General features: G+C 36.0%; 2 protein-coding genes across 6 annotated transcripts in view; one reads left to right on the top strand and one right to left on the bottom strand.

Annotated features, from left to right (window-relative positions):
- LOC145947640 (uncharacterized) overlaps positions 1 to 16,144 on the bottom strand; it is a 189,224-nt gene that overhangs the window by 24,246 nt on the left and 148,834 nt on the right. For 4 of the 5 annotated variants that reach the window (XM_083057434.1, XM_083057430.1, XM_083057439.1 and 1 more), the window contains one exon: positions 7,887 to 7,950. In XM_083057434.1, the coding sequence (XP_082913560.1) occupies positions 7,887 to 7,950 (64 nt within the window). Of the gene's footprint in view, positions 1 to 7,886; positions 7,951 to 10,415; positions 10,436 to 16,144 lie in introns of those variants that run through there. The other variant, XM_083057443.1, reaches the window with a different exon arrangement.
- Positions 13,266 to 16,144, top strand: part of Sp1 (transcription factor Sp8) — an 84,758-nt gene continuing 81,879 nt past the window's right edge. Inside the window, exon 1 of the mRNA XM_083057414.1 lies at positions 13,266 to 14,839. The gene's annotated coding sequence lies outside the window, so the exon portion shown is untranslated. The remainder of the gene's footprint in view (positions 14,840 to 16,144) is intronic.

Genomic DNA, 16,144 nt, shown 5'->3' with positions numbered 1-16,144 from the left:
CAAACAGTACTATACCGTGTAAAAATCTCATTCAAGAAGTGAAAATAAGATAAAGTTAGCGTACTCTTTCTATAAGCTTGAAACACGTCCATTGGCATGATTTATATGCCGCCATACAAACTATCAATTGAGAGACAAACCCTTCCTATATAGTTCCATATCACAGAGCGCAATATTTTTTCAAAGACCAAACTTTCGAATAGAGAGAGAAAGAGAGAGATGACTCTTATTCTTAATTATTTCTATGTTTAATATCAAGACAATATATACGCGAATGTATTATGGTTGTACGAAGCATTGGAAATATAGGCAGACGAATCGCACAGAGACGTATTTTAAAAAAATATATCACATCAAAATTATTGCAATTTCACGACAGATGTAAATATAAATGTTAAAAAAGACTAGATATAAATGCAGATAATTTTTTTATTATGCCAGTAAAAATTTTTATAAATTCATTATATATTTGTCAAAAGTGGGATGTGGATCTGTTAATATTTTCGGTGCTTGGCGCACATATATAATGTAATAAGACAATTTCTTGTAGTTAATTAGCTACAACACATTATGCAGGTTTATTCTCCTATAAGATTGGACGAATGCGTTTACATAATGTGTATGCGAGCATAATCGTAGTTATGATATTGTGTTCATTTAACCCTTTTCAATTTTTGAATGTCGATGCGAAGGTACATGACAATTTCCAACCCTTTGGTTCTTGTAATAATTAATCTCTGATTGTATGATAATCATCGGCAACGTGTTTAGTTCAACCGCATTGTAATTAATGTAACAGTTATTAATGGAACAGTATTACTATGATTAGAAAATACACTATACATAATTCGGTAATACAAAATCGTGTCATTTTATTATGCGACTATCATGCATGTTTTCCACTAGTCTACATTTCCATTTCGTATTTTGACGAATTGAAAATTATGTTTATTATTTCATATGAAACGTATAACTATATAATCACGCCGTAATTTATATAAAAAAAAAAAAAATTAAACAGAATTAATTGAGTCTCCGAATGATTGAAAAATAATGATATATTAGAAAATTATTAAAATTATTAAATTATATAAAATATTACCGACTTTTGATCAAGTGCTTAATGCTACATACTATCGTGAGATAGCAGCAGCAGTTTTAACGAAAAAGAAGAGAGAGTGAAAGGTGGGTTCACACTGTAAGACCCTGCGCAAAATAGAAAAAATATTAGGAATAAATATTAAATATTAGGAATAAGAATTATTTTAAAATAATAAAATCGAGAAAAAACTCTGATATAAAAATACAAATTGGAGTATAAAGGACTAGTAAAAGCTAATAAACTAATACTAATAAGAGTCCTTTATACCCGAATTTGTATTTTTATATCAGAGTTTTTCCCCAATTTTATTATTTTAAAATAATTCTTATTCCTAATATTTAATATTTATTCCTAATATTTTTTCTATTGTGCGCAGGACCTAAGTGGAGAGCGAACGAATGCGAATATTTGTTATTAGCGAAAGTTCGGAAGATGTGTATGCCATAACGATTGCGATTGAAATCTTCGTTCAATTCCCATTCAAAAAGAAGCGATACAGCGCTACATGGATGAGAATACAGGCCAAAATAAAATTAATTAAATATAATACGAAAAAAACGAGCAAACGACTGATAAACATAATTAAAAATTCGCTTTTGCTATTTATTCCTCCGTTCACTAAGTGTTTATATTCACGCAATATATATTTATCTCAAAAGATACCATCTCTCCAGCTTCAATCTAAAATCTTCGGACAAAGGAGAAAATCTCCAAGCCACTGGAAAGTGCTGTTAATTTTTTTCTTTTGTTTACTTCGCGATAAAAAAGTAATTTGCATTGCATGTGTGTGTCGCGTAATATTATTTTGTGTTAATCAATGACTTTTGTGTCGAGGGGGAAGGATCGATTTCCGGGCGAAGACGAAGCTATTGACAATGAGGTGACAGAATAGATGTAAGTGGAAAAATGATATTTAAATGTTTTTTAGACCCATGCCATTTAAATGATGTTTAAATCTTATATATTACTTATATGGTTGTGCGTGTTCTTAATTTTTTTCTTAACAAATCATTTAAAGTTGATTGAAAAAATAATATAAAAACACACAAGAATAAAGGCGTAAATAGAAAAAAACATTCTTTTTCATTCGTAAGATTTATAAATTCAATTTCAATTTAAAAGCAATTATACTACTTTTTACGTAAAAAAAGATGATGAGTATGATTCGACAAAATTTAACTTTGCCACAAAAAATGGGCTTAAAGATTTAACCGATGGCAAAATCGTCAACATAAGAACGACAAGGCGCAAATGTTCCTTTTCACCCCCGGGTGAGAGTACACAAAAGTCAGGTTGCGTAATGAAGACCCGTCAATGGCGGCGGCACCCTTTGACCTACTAATTCTCACGGTCAGAAAATTCCGCATCAATATGTTCGAATTTACTTTTCGGCCTCTTTTCTTTCCTCTTCTTGCCGATGTCGACGCAACAGGTCGTATTGTGACAAAGTGTCGTTTCTTCAAAGTATGAAATCGCCGCGCGCACCGGGACACCTTCGATACACGATTCTATAACCGCGGGGAATGCACAAATTTATAGGCCTTCTCTAAAAGTCTGACACCTGCTTGCTCCTCGGGTCGCAGGTACGAAACGAGCCACTTACCCTCGTTTCTATCGCGCGAATGATGATAGAAATTCCGAAAGTCGCGTCGAATCGTTTGTCGGAACGCTCGTTTCGTTAAACAAGATGCCGAGCTCGTGTTTCTACCCATGTGGATTTTCATCGAACATTTGTTAATAGAATCGAAAACAAAGATCGAGTTCACGGTTACGCCGGTCGATTATTAAAACCTGCAATCGACTAGTCCCTTGTCTGTAAACGACGCGTAACAAATGGACTGTGTATTCCGTCACGGCGACCTTCGTAGAGCAGCGTTTGATCAACATTGTTTTGGTTCTAGTTCGCGAGATGATTAATGAGTTCATTTTGTGTTCCTTAATGTGCAGAGGCAGGTTGAAACTTGCTCGACGTGCTCTCGCAAAATTTTATTATATGCTTCTAATAGAGATGGCAAGGAAAAGTATATGATTTAGCGGTATATAATATTGTATAATGGCTTTTTTAAACATACTTTCAATTTAATAAATATATTTCAGACTATTAAAAACACATTAAAAGTTTCGTATATATAAATAAAATATTTAAAATTTACTTTTTCCTTATTAATAAATGCAATTATAAAAAATATTGATTTAAAATGTAATAATTAAAGTTAATTAATTATTGAAATAGCTTTAAAAAATTATATCATACAATTTTTATTTGAATTAGTATTCAAACTGTTCAGAACTTACATTCATTATTTTATATATATTCAAATGTTACTTTTTATATTATCTTAATAAATATTATTTCAATTGATTTTAGTTTAATACTTATTTATGTTCTTAAACGTGTAGTAGTTCTAATTATGTAGATACGTAGTTTTATACTACCTAAACATACATATATCTCTTTAATGCTCTAATCTTATCTTTAATTGTAAGTTCTTGTTTACAAACCATAAGATTAACCCGAATTTTCTAGCGACGCGGAATTGAAGGGATGATCCGTAATCCTCTTTTGACAAGTCAAATTGTTTCGTTTTCAATGCGATTAATGCCGCATTCCTTGTTTCGAAAGATATACATAAGTAGATCGTATTATGTGATTGTTCAATATCTTCAGCCGATTAGACAGAGGTTTAGTTAAAAAAAAAACTACTTTTATTTTATTTTTTTCTTTTTCATCTTTTTCTCTCTTGCGCGCGCACGCTTTCGTTTCTTTTTCCTAGCAAGAGAGAGCCTTTCGTTTTTCATGGTTCTTTTTCTATTGGTTAATCTATCGCAGGTGAAAATCGTGCCCCCCGCATACACAAACAATTTTCACCGAAAAAGAATATCACCGAGAATAAGCCACGTACAAAAGTGACTGGAAAGACGAAGACTCGAGATTCTTTGAAGACAAGCCGACCATTGTCAGACTGTCAGAATAACGACTGTCATTAAAGAAATGTCATTATCGAGAACCTCTGTCATCACCGAGAAACTCGGAGAAAAGTGGCATGAGAAAAAAGATATTCTGATAATGCAGCTAACAACGGTCAGTAAGTAGAAAATAAAACAAAAAATAATAGAACATTAGATATTTTAATTTGTTTGTTATAAATATATTTACTACATTTAAAAAGTAATTTAAAATTGTATTTCTAATTTCAAAAGTATTTTATAAAAATTTTATATTTTTCTTTTATGTTTTATTTTTTCAAACAAAGAGAGAGAGTCGATAATAATAAAATATTTAATTAAAATATAATCTAATATAACTATAATATTCTCTTTTATTTTATATCTTTCGTTCTTTCACTCAAATTCCAAAAAACTTGTTATGTCCGAATCTTTCCCTATTTCATTTTCAATTTGATAAATTCTGATTAGCAACTGATCATTTAATTACACCGCCAAACGTTTTACATTTTGTCGGCGAAGCAGTTGGTCAGAAATTAGAATGGTTCTCTGCAGGACGGACGAGAGAAAAGGGAAAGAGGGAGACAACATATTTCTTTTCGACCGTAACCGTCTTTTTCGGCACTCTTTTATGAATCAGGGTCGTCGTTCTCAACATATAGATACGATTATGATACGGTTTCGTTTTCAAGAAACCGTATACTTCCGAAAAAAAACGTGCTTTCCAAGAGTCGCTACATAATTTAAAAGTGTTTATGGTTTGCTAGAAATCGGTTCGCTCAAAGACCGTTTTTATTAATGCCATGTGGTTGCATGCTTTACGAGTTGTTGGATATAAAAGAAATTCCACCTGCATCTTTGATTCGAGAAGATTTTAAATTAATGCGGCAATTTTTGATCATTGAAAAAAGGGAGTTGCAATGATGAAGAATCCCGCTATATCTGTCGCAAAATAAAAATATACTCCATCGAGACAAACCTAATAGTAATATATATATATATATATATATATATATATATATATTTCGTCGTATTAGAAGTTATATTTATAAGAAATACATGATTTCATCTCAGTTTTCTAAAATGTTTGAAAAATAATTCAGTTTTGAAAAATAATTTTCCTCTAAATGCTTACAGTTATCGCAAAAATGTTTAACTGATTGAATTGATTAATGAAATTCTAATTCAATTGCGATCTGACAATTTACATCAGTTTTTTATAATTATAACAATGCAATTTTGACAAAAAAATAGATTTCTTAAATTTTTCTGTTTTTACTTTGTCACAACAAGATTTAATGTCTTGAATCCTTTTAAATTATTTGCATTCAATCTGTTAATTCTTTACAATGCGAATATTTTCTTTTTGTTTCAAGTTTTCATGAAATTTTGTTTGAAATGTATATAAAAAGGATATAAAAGGGATATAAAAAGATGATGAATTTAATAATTCAACGTATCGATTCAAGTTATCTTAATATACATCAAATAAAAGAAAATTTTAAAAAAGATTCCCGATTTTCAAATTTCACGAAAATCTATCTTTTCACATTCAACCAATGAGATTACTAAACAAAATATATTTCTTAGATTATTTCATATAATACGGTTGTCGTCGTAAATTTTAAAGATAACTCTATTGAAAGAAAAGTAAACTGACAATAACTTTGCTCGAATATCTTGCTGGGAACCCTTTACAAAGCATAATACTGCTCTAATTTAAAGAATCCTGTCGAAAAACGATCATTGAAGAAGTGATGACATTTTTATCGCCCTACAGAAAATAGCGAGCAAATTTCATTTGTTAAAGTAAATTTGTCAAATCGATGCCGACAAATGTCAGGTCATCGACTATTATTTGGTGCGACACTGACTTTACGGCAAAGACGTCACGCGGAGAGCAGGTTATATTCAACTTTAGATTTCTAAAGTCTAAATGATACAATATAATTTTGAAGCTGGCTCGAGTTAGATATAAAGAACTATTCTGCTATGATGTATTTTTAACAATTTACTAATTTGCACTATATATTTTTTTAAATAGAAAAGAGACACAAAATTCCAAAAATTAACAACATTAAAAATTCTTTTCTGCCTATAAGTTGATGTATATATTATTATGTATTTAATATTCTATTTCCTTCTTGTATATAAATAATCAAACAAAATCAATTAATGTCGAAACTTATTCTTGGTTCTCTACACTCTACACGTTTCTCAGATTTTTTGAAAATTTATTTGTTCATCTTCGTCTTAAAGAGCTTGTAGTAGAAAGTAAAAAAAAATTATTTATCTTTACATGTGATATTTCTGATATATATATTCTTTGTTTGAGAAATGCTCACTTTTCTTTTTCTCACTCGTACATAAAATGATTAATGGAATATTTCATTGATGCGATGTGTTGTTCAAGCACCGGAAAACAATTATCTACTTCCGTTGTACGCGGAATATCTTTTTGATGTGACATGCAGACAAAAGTTAAATAGCGTTTAAACGTAATATGTAATCTTTCTCAATTATCTCTCTTTGTAACCAGTCATAGCGGAAAGTATTTTACGTCCCTGACATATAAAATCCTGCACATTCTTAATCCTATAATTATTACAAATTTGCAAATTAATATTGAGAAAATAACCTGAAGATTGTGATTGATAAATCAAAAAACTACATATATTGTAAACTAAAATCAACGATACACGATACGACTCTTCCTGTTAGATCGCATGCAACCTGCTAGAAATGCATCGTACAGCATGCAGTCTTTCTAACAATTTATTAGCTCGCATGCGATCCAGCAGGAAAAATCGTACCGTATGCCGTTAGAGTTTAATACCATATACTCTTCCTTTATAAATATAATAGAGAAAATTCCAAAATTACTAAACAGAGAGTCTAAAATTTCTTTCCACCCAAAAATATTTTGAAATTCGTTGACGAAAGTGTATAATGAATAAACAAACAGTTCCATTTTTCGGTTTATGAGATAATTGTCCCTGACGTATCCGATGAGAGGGCTGAGATTAACTTCTCAAACTGGAGATTTAAATCGCTGGGCCATGAAAATATAACGCCTCGCCGAGGTTCGTACACGCACGCATAAAACGTGTACGCAAGTATATATCCGAGAGAGAGTAAAATAAAGAGTGAGAGACACTACGGGCGACCATTGGCCATCGTATAATTACGTTGGCGTACAAGTCTCGTGCGATGGCATTCGCATCTTTAAACGGAGCGACATTGGTCGCGCAGGACCGCTAATTAAACCCAAAAGCCTCATCCGTTAATTAAATCCGGACGATTAAGCTTATTCCCTTCCCCCTGCCGTTTCCCTTCACCCTTCTGTTCCTTCCAACGTTGCTGTCTTTACCGATAATTATTACCTACCGGAACGGTCGCCCTTCGAATCTTGGGCGGTCATCAAAACGCGAGGTTTTGCTCGATCGCTATTTAAATTCAATACGTATGCAAAATTTATTATTTTCGAGAAGAAAAGATGAGGAAAAACAGGCCGTTTTTCGTTATTTTTGAAAAATAAGAAGGAAAAAATGTCAATTTTTTCAGACTAATTTTAAGTCTCAAAGTAATTTACTTCGGCTACTTAGCCTACACAAAATGATGATTCGTTACGGATACAATTGAATTGAAAATCGCTTCAAACTTCAAATTCTTATTTTGTTCTCAAAGAAATGAATTGCTTTAACACTTTGGTATAAAGATGTGGCACAATTGCAAGGGTTTTTATATTAATATCTATACTTGTTCTTTTTCGAAATTTGACCGATTTTCATGATCGAAAAAATGTCTGTGTGCGCATGCGTAAAAAATTTAATCCTACCTTACGAAGAAATCAAATGTCGCTGAAGAATTTTCTTTCCTTTGCTTATCATCCATCTTCGCATCTGAGAAAAGAAAAGATAAACTCAATCGTCATTTGATAACAAGGTAGCGTCGAAAAAATGATCAACGAGATTAGAGGATAAAATTAATTTCAAATTGTTAGAGATAAGTATATGTTTAAACTTTATAGAGTGATTTGATCCTCTTTGTATTTTCATAAATGTTTAGTTAATAATTGCAAATGAATTATTTTCAGATTAAAATTGATAATCAATTCAATATCATAATAATAAAAAATTATCATGTGCTTGATAAATATAGTGTAAGTGTGCTAGTTACAACGCAATTAGGAAAATTTACCAAGAGAAGGCAGAAAAGTATTCGACAATTGCATTCAACAATTCACCGCATATTAACAGGTTAGTCTTGATATATGCATGAGTAACAACGTGACGATTATACAGCCGACACATTTGACCGATCTCTAGAATTAAATATCCTACAATTCTATTTTTCAATCTGTATAATTTATGAAACATTGAAACCACTGTTTGTCTAAAAAGAAAATGTAATTTATGCTACGACTTAAGGAAGAAAAAATGAATCATAAATGAGCATATTTTAAAATTGTGATTATATTTCCACATATATAACATGTCTTGAAAAAGATTAGATATTTCTTTAGACAATTTATAATCGAGCTTTGTTTAGCGAAAATTGAAGTTCGTGGAATTAAATTTTCTGTTTAATTTAACAGAATTCCAAGTATATTATTATTTCTAATACAAATAATGTACTTGCAATCTTTTCTAAATCTCATAATTTCTTCTAAAATCAATTTCAAACACACTTTCGTTTTAGATGAATAGCTAATAAACAAAGACTTAAATATCAGCCGATATAATGATATTTTTTAATGTTTTAGAATTCTCACAAATGACATTCAATTTATCAATTTTATAATGGTCTTAAAGCTATTATATATATACAAAGAATATCTTTGAATATCTTTGAATATCTTTGAATCTCTCTATCTACGGTATATAATAAAATATATTCTCGCAAAGTAAATTAAAATTCTGCTTTTGAATTATGTATAGTAAACTCAATTCTACATTCTTAACTAATACATTCAATGAAGGTATGTAATTCGATATCAAATACTTGACATGTTTCGTTCTGTTATTTGTCACATGATTTGATTTTAATTTAAATATATTTTCTAATTAAAATTTTAATAATTAAATAAAATAAATAAAAACTCTCTTAAGTTAAAACCGAATAAAGAATAACATGGCAATGAGAGTCGAACGGTATTAAAGCGCAAAAAATTGTTTTATTATTGAAATCGATTATAAAAACTTTCACGAACGTTTCGGTCCCTTTTTTGGGCCACCTTCAGCGCAAACAATTACAGATTAGAATTTAACAAACATAGGAAACCATATCTCCAAGATACGGTTCGCTTTTAAACCTTTGATATTTTGTGTTTTTTCTAAATATTTCCTTTGACCTATGTTTGTTAAATTCAAATCTATAGTTGTTTTTGTTGTGTGCTAAAGATAGCCCAAAAATAAAGGGATCGAAACGTTTGCAAACGTTTTTATAACTGATTCAAATAATAATAAATAATAATTTTTTGCGCCTCTCAATTACCGCGCTCGACTTTTATTGCCATTTTATTCCTTATTTGATTTTAATTTTAATAATATTTGAAGTCTGTATATAGATTTTTGAAATATGTATATATTCATTGATATAACAAATATTTTTTTGTAATATTTATATTTCTTCTAATCTCTCTCCTACGATTATAATTACCTGCTTTTTATCATTCGTGTCTTTATTCACATGTATTCATTGAGAAAATTTTCTCATTCACAATAAAATATAAAACATTACCCATATCCCACGATTTTCAAAGTAAATTCTAAGAGGGGTGTGTGAAGTTATGCTATCATAGTTCTGTTAAGAGTTCTGAATTATTTAGAACCATAGGAAGAGTTCTTGATAATTTTTAGAAATAGTTCCGGTCATTACGATAACGAAAATCAGTTTCAAAAAATAAGGGTGCCAACTTCACATTTTTTTACACATCGAGTTCTAATAGTTTTGAGCAGAGTTTTAAGGTTCTTTTAAATAGTTATATAGTACCTGCATATTTTTTGAAAGAGTTCTGCAATTTTTAGATAAAAAAAATGTACCTTCAATATCGAAGATATTTCTAAAATATCAAGTTCTCGTGAAAATCGTTAGAGTTCGTGATTTTCTAAATGTTTCGTAAAAGTATATTAATTTTAAAAAATCAATCTCTTCGAAACTATAATAGATAGAGCCATGCGGTTTTCACGTTTTTTCTTGTCTTATCGAGTACGATTCAGAACTCTAACGTCTTTCCCCAGAACTTGATATTTTAAAAATATCTTCGATATTGAAAGTATGTTTTTTTATTTCTATAAAAATTGCAAAACTCTTTCAAAAAATAATCAGGAACTATGTAACTATTAAACAATTTAAATTTACTCACCTCACGGTTGCTCCTTTGTTGCCCGATGCCTCCCCGGACCTCCTTCTCGTACAAGTTTCGAAACACTTGCATTCGCGTTATTTTTTTTCGTTCGCAACGCGCGGCGACGCCCGGGTTTTAGCTATCACAATCTTCGACGCGTTTCGATAAAACGCGAGACTCGCGAGAGCTTATTCGCGCGCGAATAAAACCGAAGCTCCATTTTCGCGTCGCCGCTTTCTCCAAGACCCACTTTTCGCAGGGGCTTATCGAACGAAGATGATCAAGTCGCACTGAAGTCGCCGAAGGATGCAACGAGACGAACATTGAGCGAGATTCACGATCGACGAGATCAATTTCACGTGTGCGATCGCGATTACGATGTCGGTACGCGCGACGCGATCGGATTTATACGATAATTAACCGCCAAAGACGCTAATTAATTAATATCCTCGTCCTTTCGCGGACCGGCAAAAAGCGCGCGACCATTGATCACGAAGAATCGAAGAAGAGCACTGGAGATGGAGCTAGACTGGCACTGCCAGGTTCGGAACGCGCAGCGACACCCACGCCACGTCGTAGTGGTGGGGGTATGTAGAGGTTGCGACGTGATTGGGCGAGCTCCCACGTCGCAACCTCTACATACCCCCACCACTACGACGTGGCGTGGGTGTCGCTGCGCGTTCCGAACCTGGCAGTGGCAGTCTAGCTCCACCTCCAGTAGTTCTCTTGTTCGTGATCAACGGTCGCGCCCTTCTTGCCGGTCTGTGAAAGGACGAGTGTATTAATTAACGTCTTTAGCGGTTAATTATCGTATGAATCCGATCGCGTCGCATGCGCGAGATTGATCTCGTCGGCCGTGAATCTCGCTCAATATTCGTCTCGCTTGCGTTCTTCGGCGACTTGAGTGCGTCGCGGCCAAGTCGCTCTCTTGATCATCTTCGTTCGATAAGCCCCTGCGAAAAGTGGGTCTTGGAAAAAGCGGCCACGCGAAAATGGAGCTTCGGTTTTATTCGCGCGCGAATAAGCTCTCGCGAGTCTCGCGTTTTACCGAAACGCGTCGAAGATTGTGATAGCTAAAACCCGGGCATAGCCGCGCGTCGCGAACGAAAAAAAGTAACGCGAGTGCAAGTGTTTCGAAACTTGTACGAGAAGGAGGCCCGGGGAGGCATCGGGCAACAAAGGAGCAACCGTGAGGTGAGTAAATTTAAATTGTTTAATAGTTTTATAGTTTTATAGTTCCTGATTATTTTTTGAAAGAGTTTTGCAATTTTTATAGAGATAAGAAAACATACTTTCAATATTGAAGATATTTTTAAAATATCAAGTTCTGGTAAAAAATGCTGGAGTTTTGAATTGTACACGATAAAACAAGAAAAAAAAGTGAAAACCGCATATAGCTCTACCTGTTATAGTTTCCGAGGTATCGATTTTTTTAATTCATCGAAACGTAGAAATTTTGCGACGTATGTCAAGTCGACGTATGACATACGTGAAGGTACGTTTTTTTATCTAAAAATTGCAGAACTCTTTCAAAATTAAAACTCTGCTCAAAAACCTATTGGAACTCGATGTGTAAAAAAATGTGAAGTTGGCCTATTTTTTGAAACTGATTTTCGTTATCGTAATGACCAGAACTATTTTTAAAAATTATCAAGAACTCTTCCTATGGTTCTAAATAACTCAGAACTCTTAACAGAACTATGATAGCATAACATAGGGGTGCCAACTTCACACACCCTTCTAAGAGAAAATTCTCTCAGTATACAAAAACAAAATATAATGAAAACACGAAAATGTATCACACATTTCAACTACATTTTACACATGAAAAACGTATGTTTGTCAGTCTGCAATTTGTTAAGATACTAGGAGAGAGAAAGACGCGATCAGACATATTGTTAGATTATTATAATTATATTATTTAAGGGTATAATACAAAAATGTATTTGTTATTATAATTATTTGTATCATAGAAGAGTTTTCTCTTACTATACGCTCAGTTTACTTAGCCCTTCGATCCACAATCTGACATCCTTTCATTTTGCACGCCCGAAATTTTGAAAGAGGCTACTTTCAATGATCTCATAGACAAGACGTTTGATATAGCAAAGCGAGAAAGAGGGATCGTACCGTAGAAATTCATATAATAACGAATCGCTCTCCCGTGGTGTATCGGATTCTCTCTTGACATCTTTCTGTCATTCGATACACCGCCAGCCCTTTATCCCGCCCAAGCGAAGGGATCAACCGAAAAGGTAAGCGCCCTAGAAACATCTTGCGTTCTATACGACGTCTGGCAAGTGTTTCGACTGCGATTGCAGATAGAAAGCATTTCGCACGTGGCGAGATACTAGCGACTTATCAAGGTGATTATCCCAAGGTGAAGAGAAAAAAGGAGATATTAGCATATAGCACGTGAGCGCTCTTTTCTTTCCTCCCCTTCCATATAATATAATTGTTTTCGGAATAATTATTTTAGAGACTATAATTTTGATAAAATTTTCATGAATAGAATAATAATTTTAAATTTTCCCTGTATCCTGTGAAGAAAAAATCGTAGGGATACAAATGCAAATCTGAAAAATCTATGTCACGTATGAGTCTTGCTTATTCAGAATGACAGTTCGGTCATATGACAATACATTGCACATGGTGTGTCTTCTTCAACCTGCTGTCGGTAGATGGAAGCACGATGAATGGAAGAGGTCGAGGTAGCGCTATTAAGGGGGCGGCGCGCCATGCAACCCCCCTTGGCCCCTCGGTCTGATCGAGGATTCATGGCTGGCACCAAGAGGAAGAGGTGCACACAGGCGAGTGGAGGTAGAGGCAGAAAGGCAGTGACGGTGGCGGTGGCGGTGGCAGTAGCGGAGGCAGAGACAGAGAGAAAAAGAGACATCGCCGAGGATGAACGAGGTGGAGAACGGGCGCGGAAAGGGACGCGAAGGGTAGCAGCGTGGCAGAGTCGCGGGGTAGAGAGGAGATACGAAAATGGAGTAAAGGAAAAAAAAAAAAAAGTTACCCGACTGCCGAGCAAATTATAGGGAAAACCGGGGTGGGACGCGCGGCGCCGCGTTACGAAGAGGAGAGGAGAGGAGAAGGCAGCCCCGTATAGTAACTCGAAGGAGAACGACGACGAGGTGGAGAAGAAGAGAGAATGGAGGGGCCGGAAAGGGAGGAGGGGTGGCGCCACGGCAATTCCGGACTCGCGTTCAACGTTCCCTGCGGAGTTAGCGAGGATACCCGCGCGTGAAGCCAGCGCGCAAGCAGATGAAGAAGAGGGCCCCGGCGCGCGAGTGGCGAAACTCTCTTCTTTTCCCCTCGGTCGTCTTCCGCGCCGCGATAATTGACGCACAAAAGTGACGAGGAGAGCGAGAGAGATAGGGGGAGAGATAGTGCGACGGAGGGTGAGAGGCGAGAGGAAAGACGCGGAGAGCGAGAAAGAGACAGAAGGAGGGGGTAGACACACAAGTACAGTACACGCACCTCTCTCTTACGTGTTACGTGCGGTCAGTGCGAGAGGCTGCGACGTGCCGCGAGCATGCGTCTGCGACGGACGGCCCTTAAGGCGAACGAGCCTTCGTCAACGTCGTCCACGTTGTCCCCGTCGCCGTCGTCGCCTTTTAATCGCTCGCGCATCGTCCGCGAATGCTCCTCTTAACTAGGGAACCCAGGTAGTATCTCGTCCACGGAAAAGAGATCCCCGAAGTGCGACGCGCCGATGCGTCCTTTCGTGGTTTCGTGGCATTGACCAGAAAGAAAGAAAAAAAGGATACCGTGTCGCCTGTCGCGATATAGTGTCCGTGATAATTGACGTTCGCGCTTTTTCACATTGGAGAGCGTATATACCTCAGTGGACATAAAGCCCGATGACAAGGGGTGCGCGTCGACGCTCTGTGCCCCGGCATGCGTCGTGGGTACACTACTTGTGCGAGTATTTCACGAGTGCCATTCACACAGTGCGCTTATTTTCTTGACAGCCGATTGCTCAAGAAGAGGCTATTCCGCACGTAAGGTCATAAACGCGTAGCTGCGCGCGTTTCTCTCTCATCGCGTATAATCGATAATAAAAATTGTCACCCTTGACACGCGGCTCTCTCGTGAGACAATACATATATATACTCGCGCGCGAGAGGAGATCCGTCTCGGAGGAAGTCCAAACTCCGATTCGTCGGGATCACTCGAGAGATGGAGTCGTGATCGAGACGTCTATCCGACACCAAAGAGATCGGGCCGGTTGCGTCCCCTAGTCCTTGACGTGAATTCGCGCGTTTTCAGGATCGCTCGAGCGGTTCCTACGTGGGACCGACTCGGTCCGGAGTCCGGGATTCGTCCGCATCGCAGCGTTTAGACGAATCGCCAAACTGGACGCGGAGGTCGGCGGCGGCGGCGGCGGCACTGGTGGCCGCAGGGGTGTCAGCCCGACACCCCTCAGCAGTATAAACGTGAGTCTCGTTCTGATCATACACAGGAATCTTCCCGGTCCTTCCGAATTTCATCGCGTTAACACCGTGACGTTTTCTTTTCTATGATCCTAATGTAACACCTCATCTCTGCTTTAATTTCATTTACAGAAAAAAATATTCTTTTATTACACATAATATATATATATATATATATCCTATTTTTAATATATTTTACATATGCCTTCTCGCATTTACAATCGTATTTCTGCAAATGGAGATATCATCATTTTAATTTGCGCGGCTAAAAGTTTTGTATTACGTATATATATGAGTTTTTGACGATCGCTTTAAAACAACATTTTGCTTTTACGAGAATTTCGTCATTCGCTTATATAGCATAATCTCAAGTTAACGAGAAGTCCACGAGATATCGCGTTTCGTCGTGATTTTACGAGAATCTCGCGATCACCTTTAGAGCCGTTTTAATTTCCTGAGGATTCCGCGATCCCGCGTTTAATCTCATTTCGACACGACCATCATGATATTACGAGATACTAAACGAGCGTCTTAAAATGGGACTTTATTATTATATTCCGAATTCTGTGATCTCTTTTATATATTTTCCCGCCTCTAATTGAAACGAAAATTTTTACCAAAAACACACTTTTATTCCGAATGTGAATTTTTATGAGACTTGAAATAAAAATCTTCGCCGCCGCCTTTCATTGTTTTCTTCCTTTATGGGAATCTCACCGATGATCTTAATCCCGTTACGACTTCCTAAGATTGTTTTCCAGCCTTATTTCCTCTCTATATGAGAATTCGTCATTCATGAGGTGGAATATACCCAAATCGCAAATTGATACTCGCGCGTTATCCCCGTTTCCGTCCAATTTACCTCGCATGTATTTAATTGCGTTAAATGATTTTCGAAGGTATGATGGGTCGATGCACTCCCACCTAACCACACACACGAGCGTGCATATAATTGATAGCCCTTCCTTCCTCCTACATACATGCGTAAAAGATGCACGACGTGTCGTGAGAAATTAATGCCGACGTCCGCGGTCGTGTCGCTCTCTTTACCGCATCTCCGGTCTTCTCTTTCCCCTATATATCGCGGAAATACACCTCTAGTTAAACGCGACGACGAGGAGCTCGTCGTGCGAAAACGACTCGTGTGCACTAGCCATTCCCGACCGCATATCCATCCGTGCCACTCGATCGATCTTTAGTCGTGGAAGTGACCTGTACACACGACGAAGCAGTGGGAATGGAACATTCGTCGCGAGGATATCGACTACCTCGTTTACCTGCCTCGCTCGTTTCTCCGTCAAATCGAAT

Source organism: Prenolepis imparis, unplaced genomic scaffold, assembly GCF_030444845.1.
Source record: "Prenolepis imparis isolate NDT839.2.m4 unplaced genomic scaffold, iyPreImpa1.0 SCAF_2, whole genome shotgun sequence".
In the NCBI taxonomy this organism is placed as follows: Eukaryota; Metazoa; Arthropoda; class Insecta; order Hymenoptera; family Formicidae; genus Prenolepis; species Prenolepis imparis.
The sequence above is the reverse complement of the archived record's forward strand: the minus strand, read 5'-3'. Positions and strand labels throughout refer to the sequence as shown.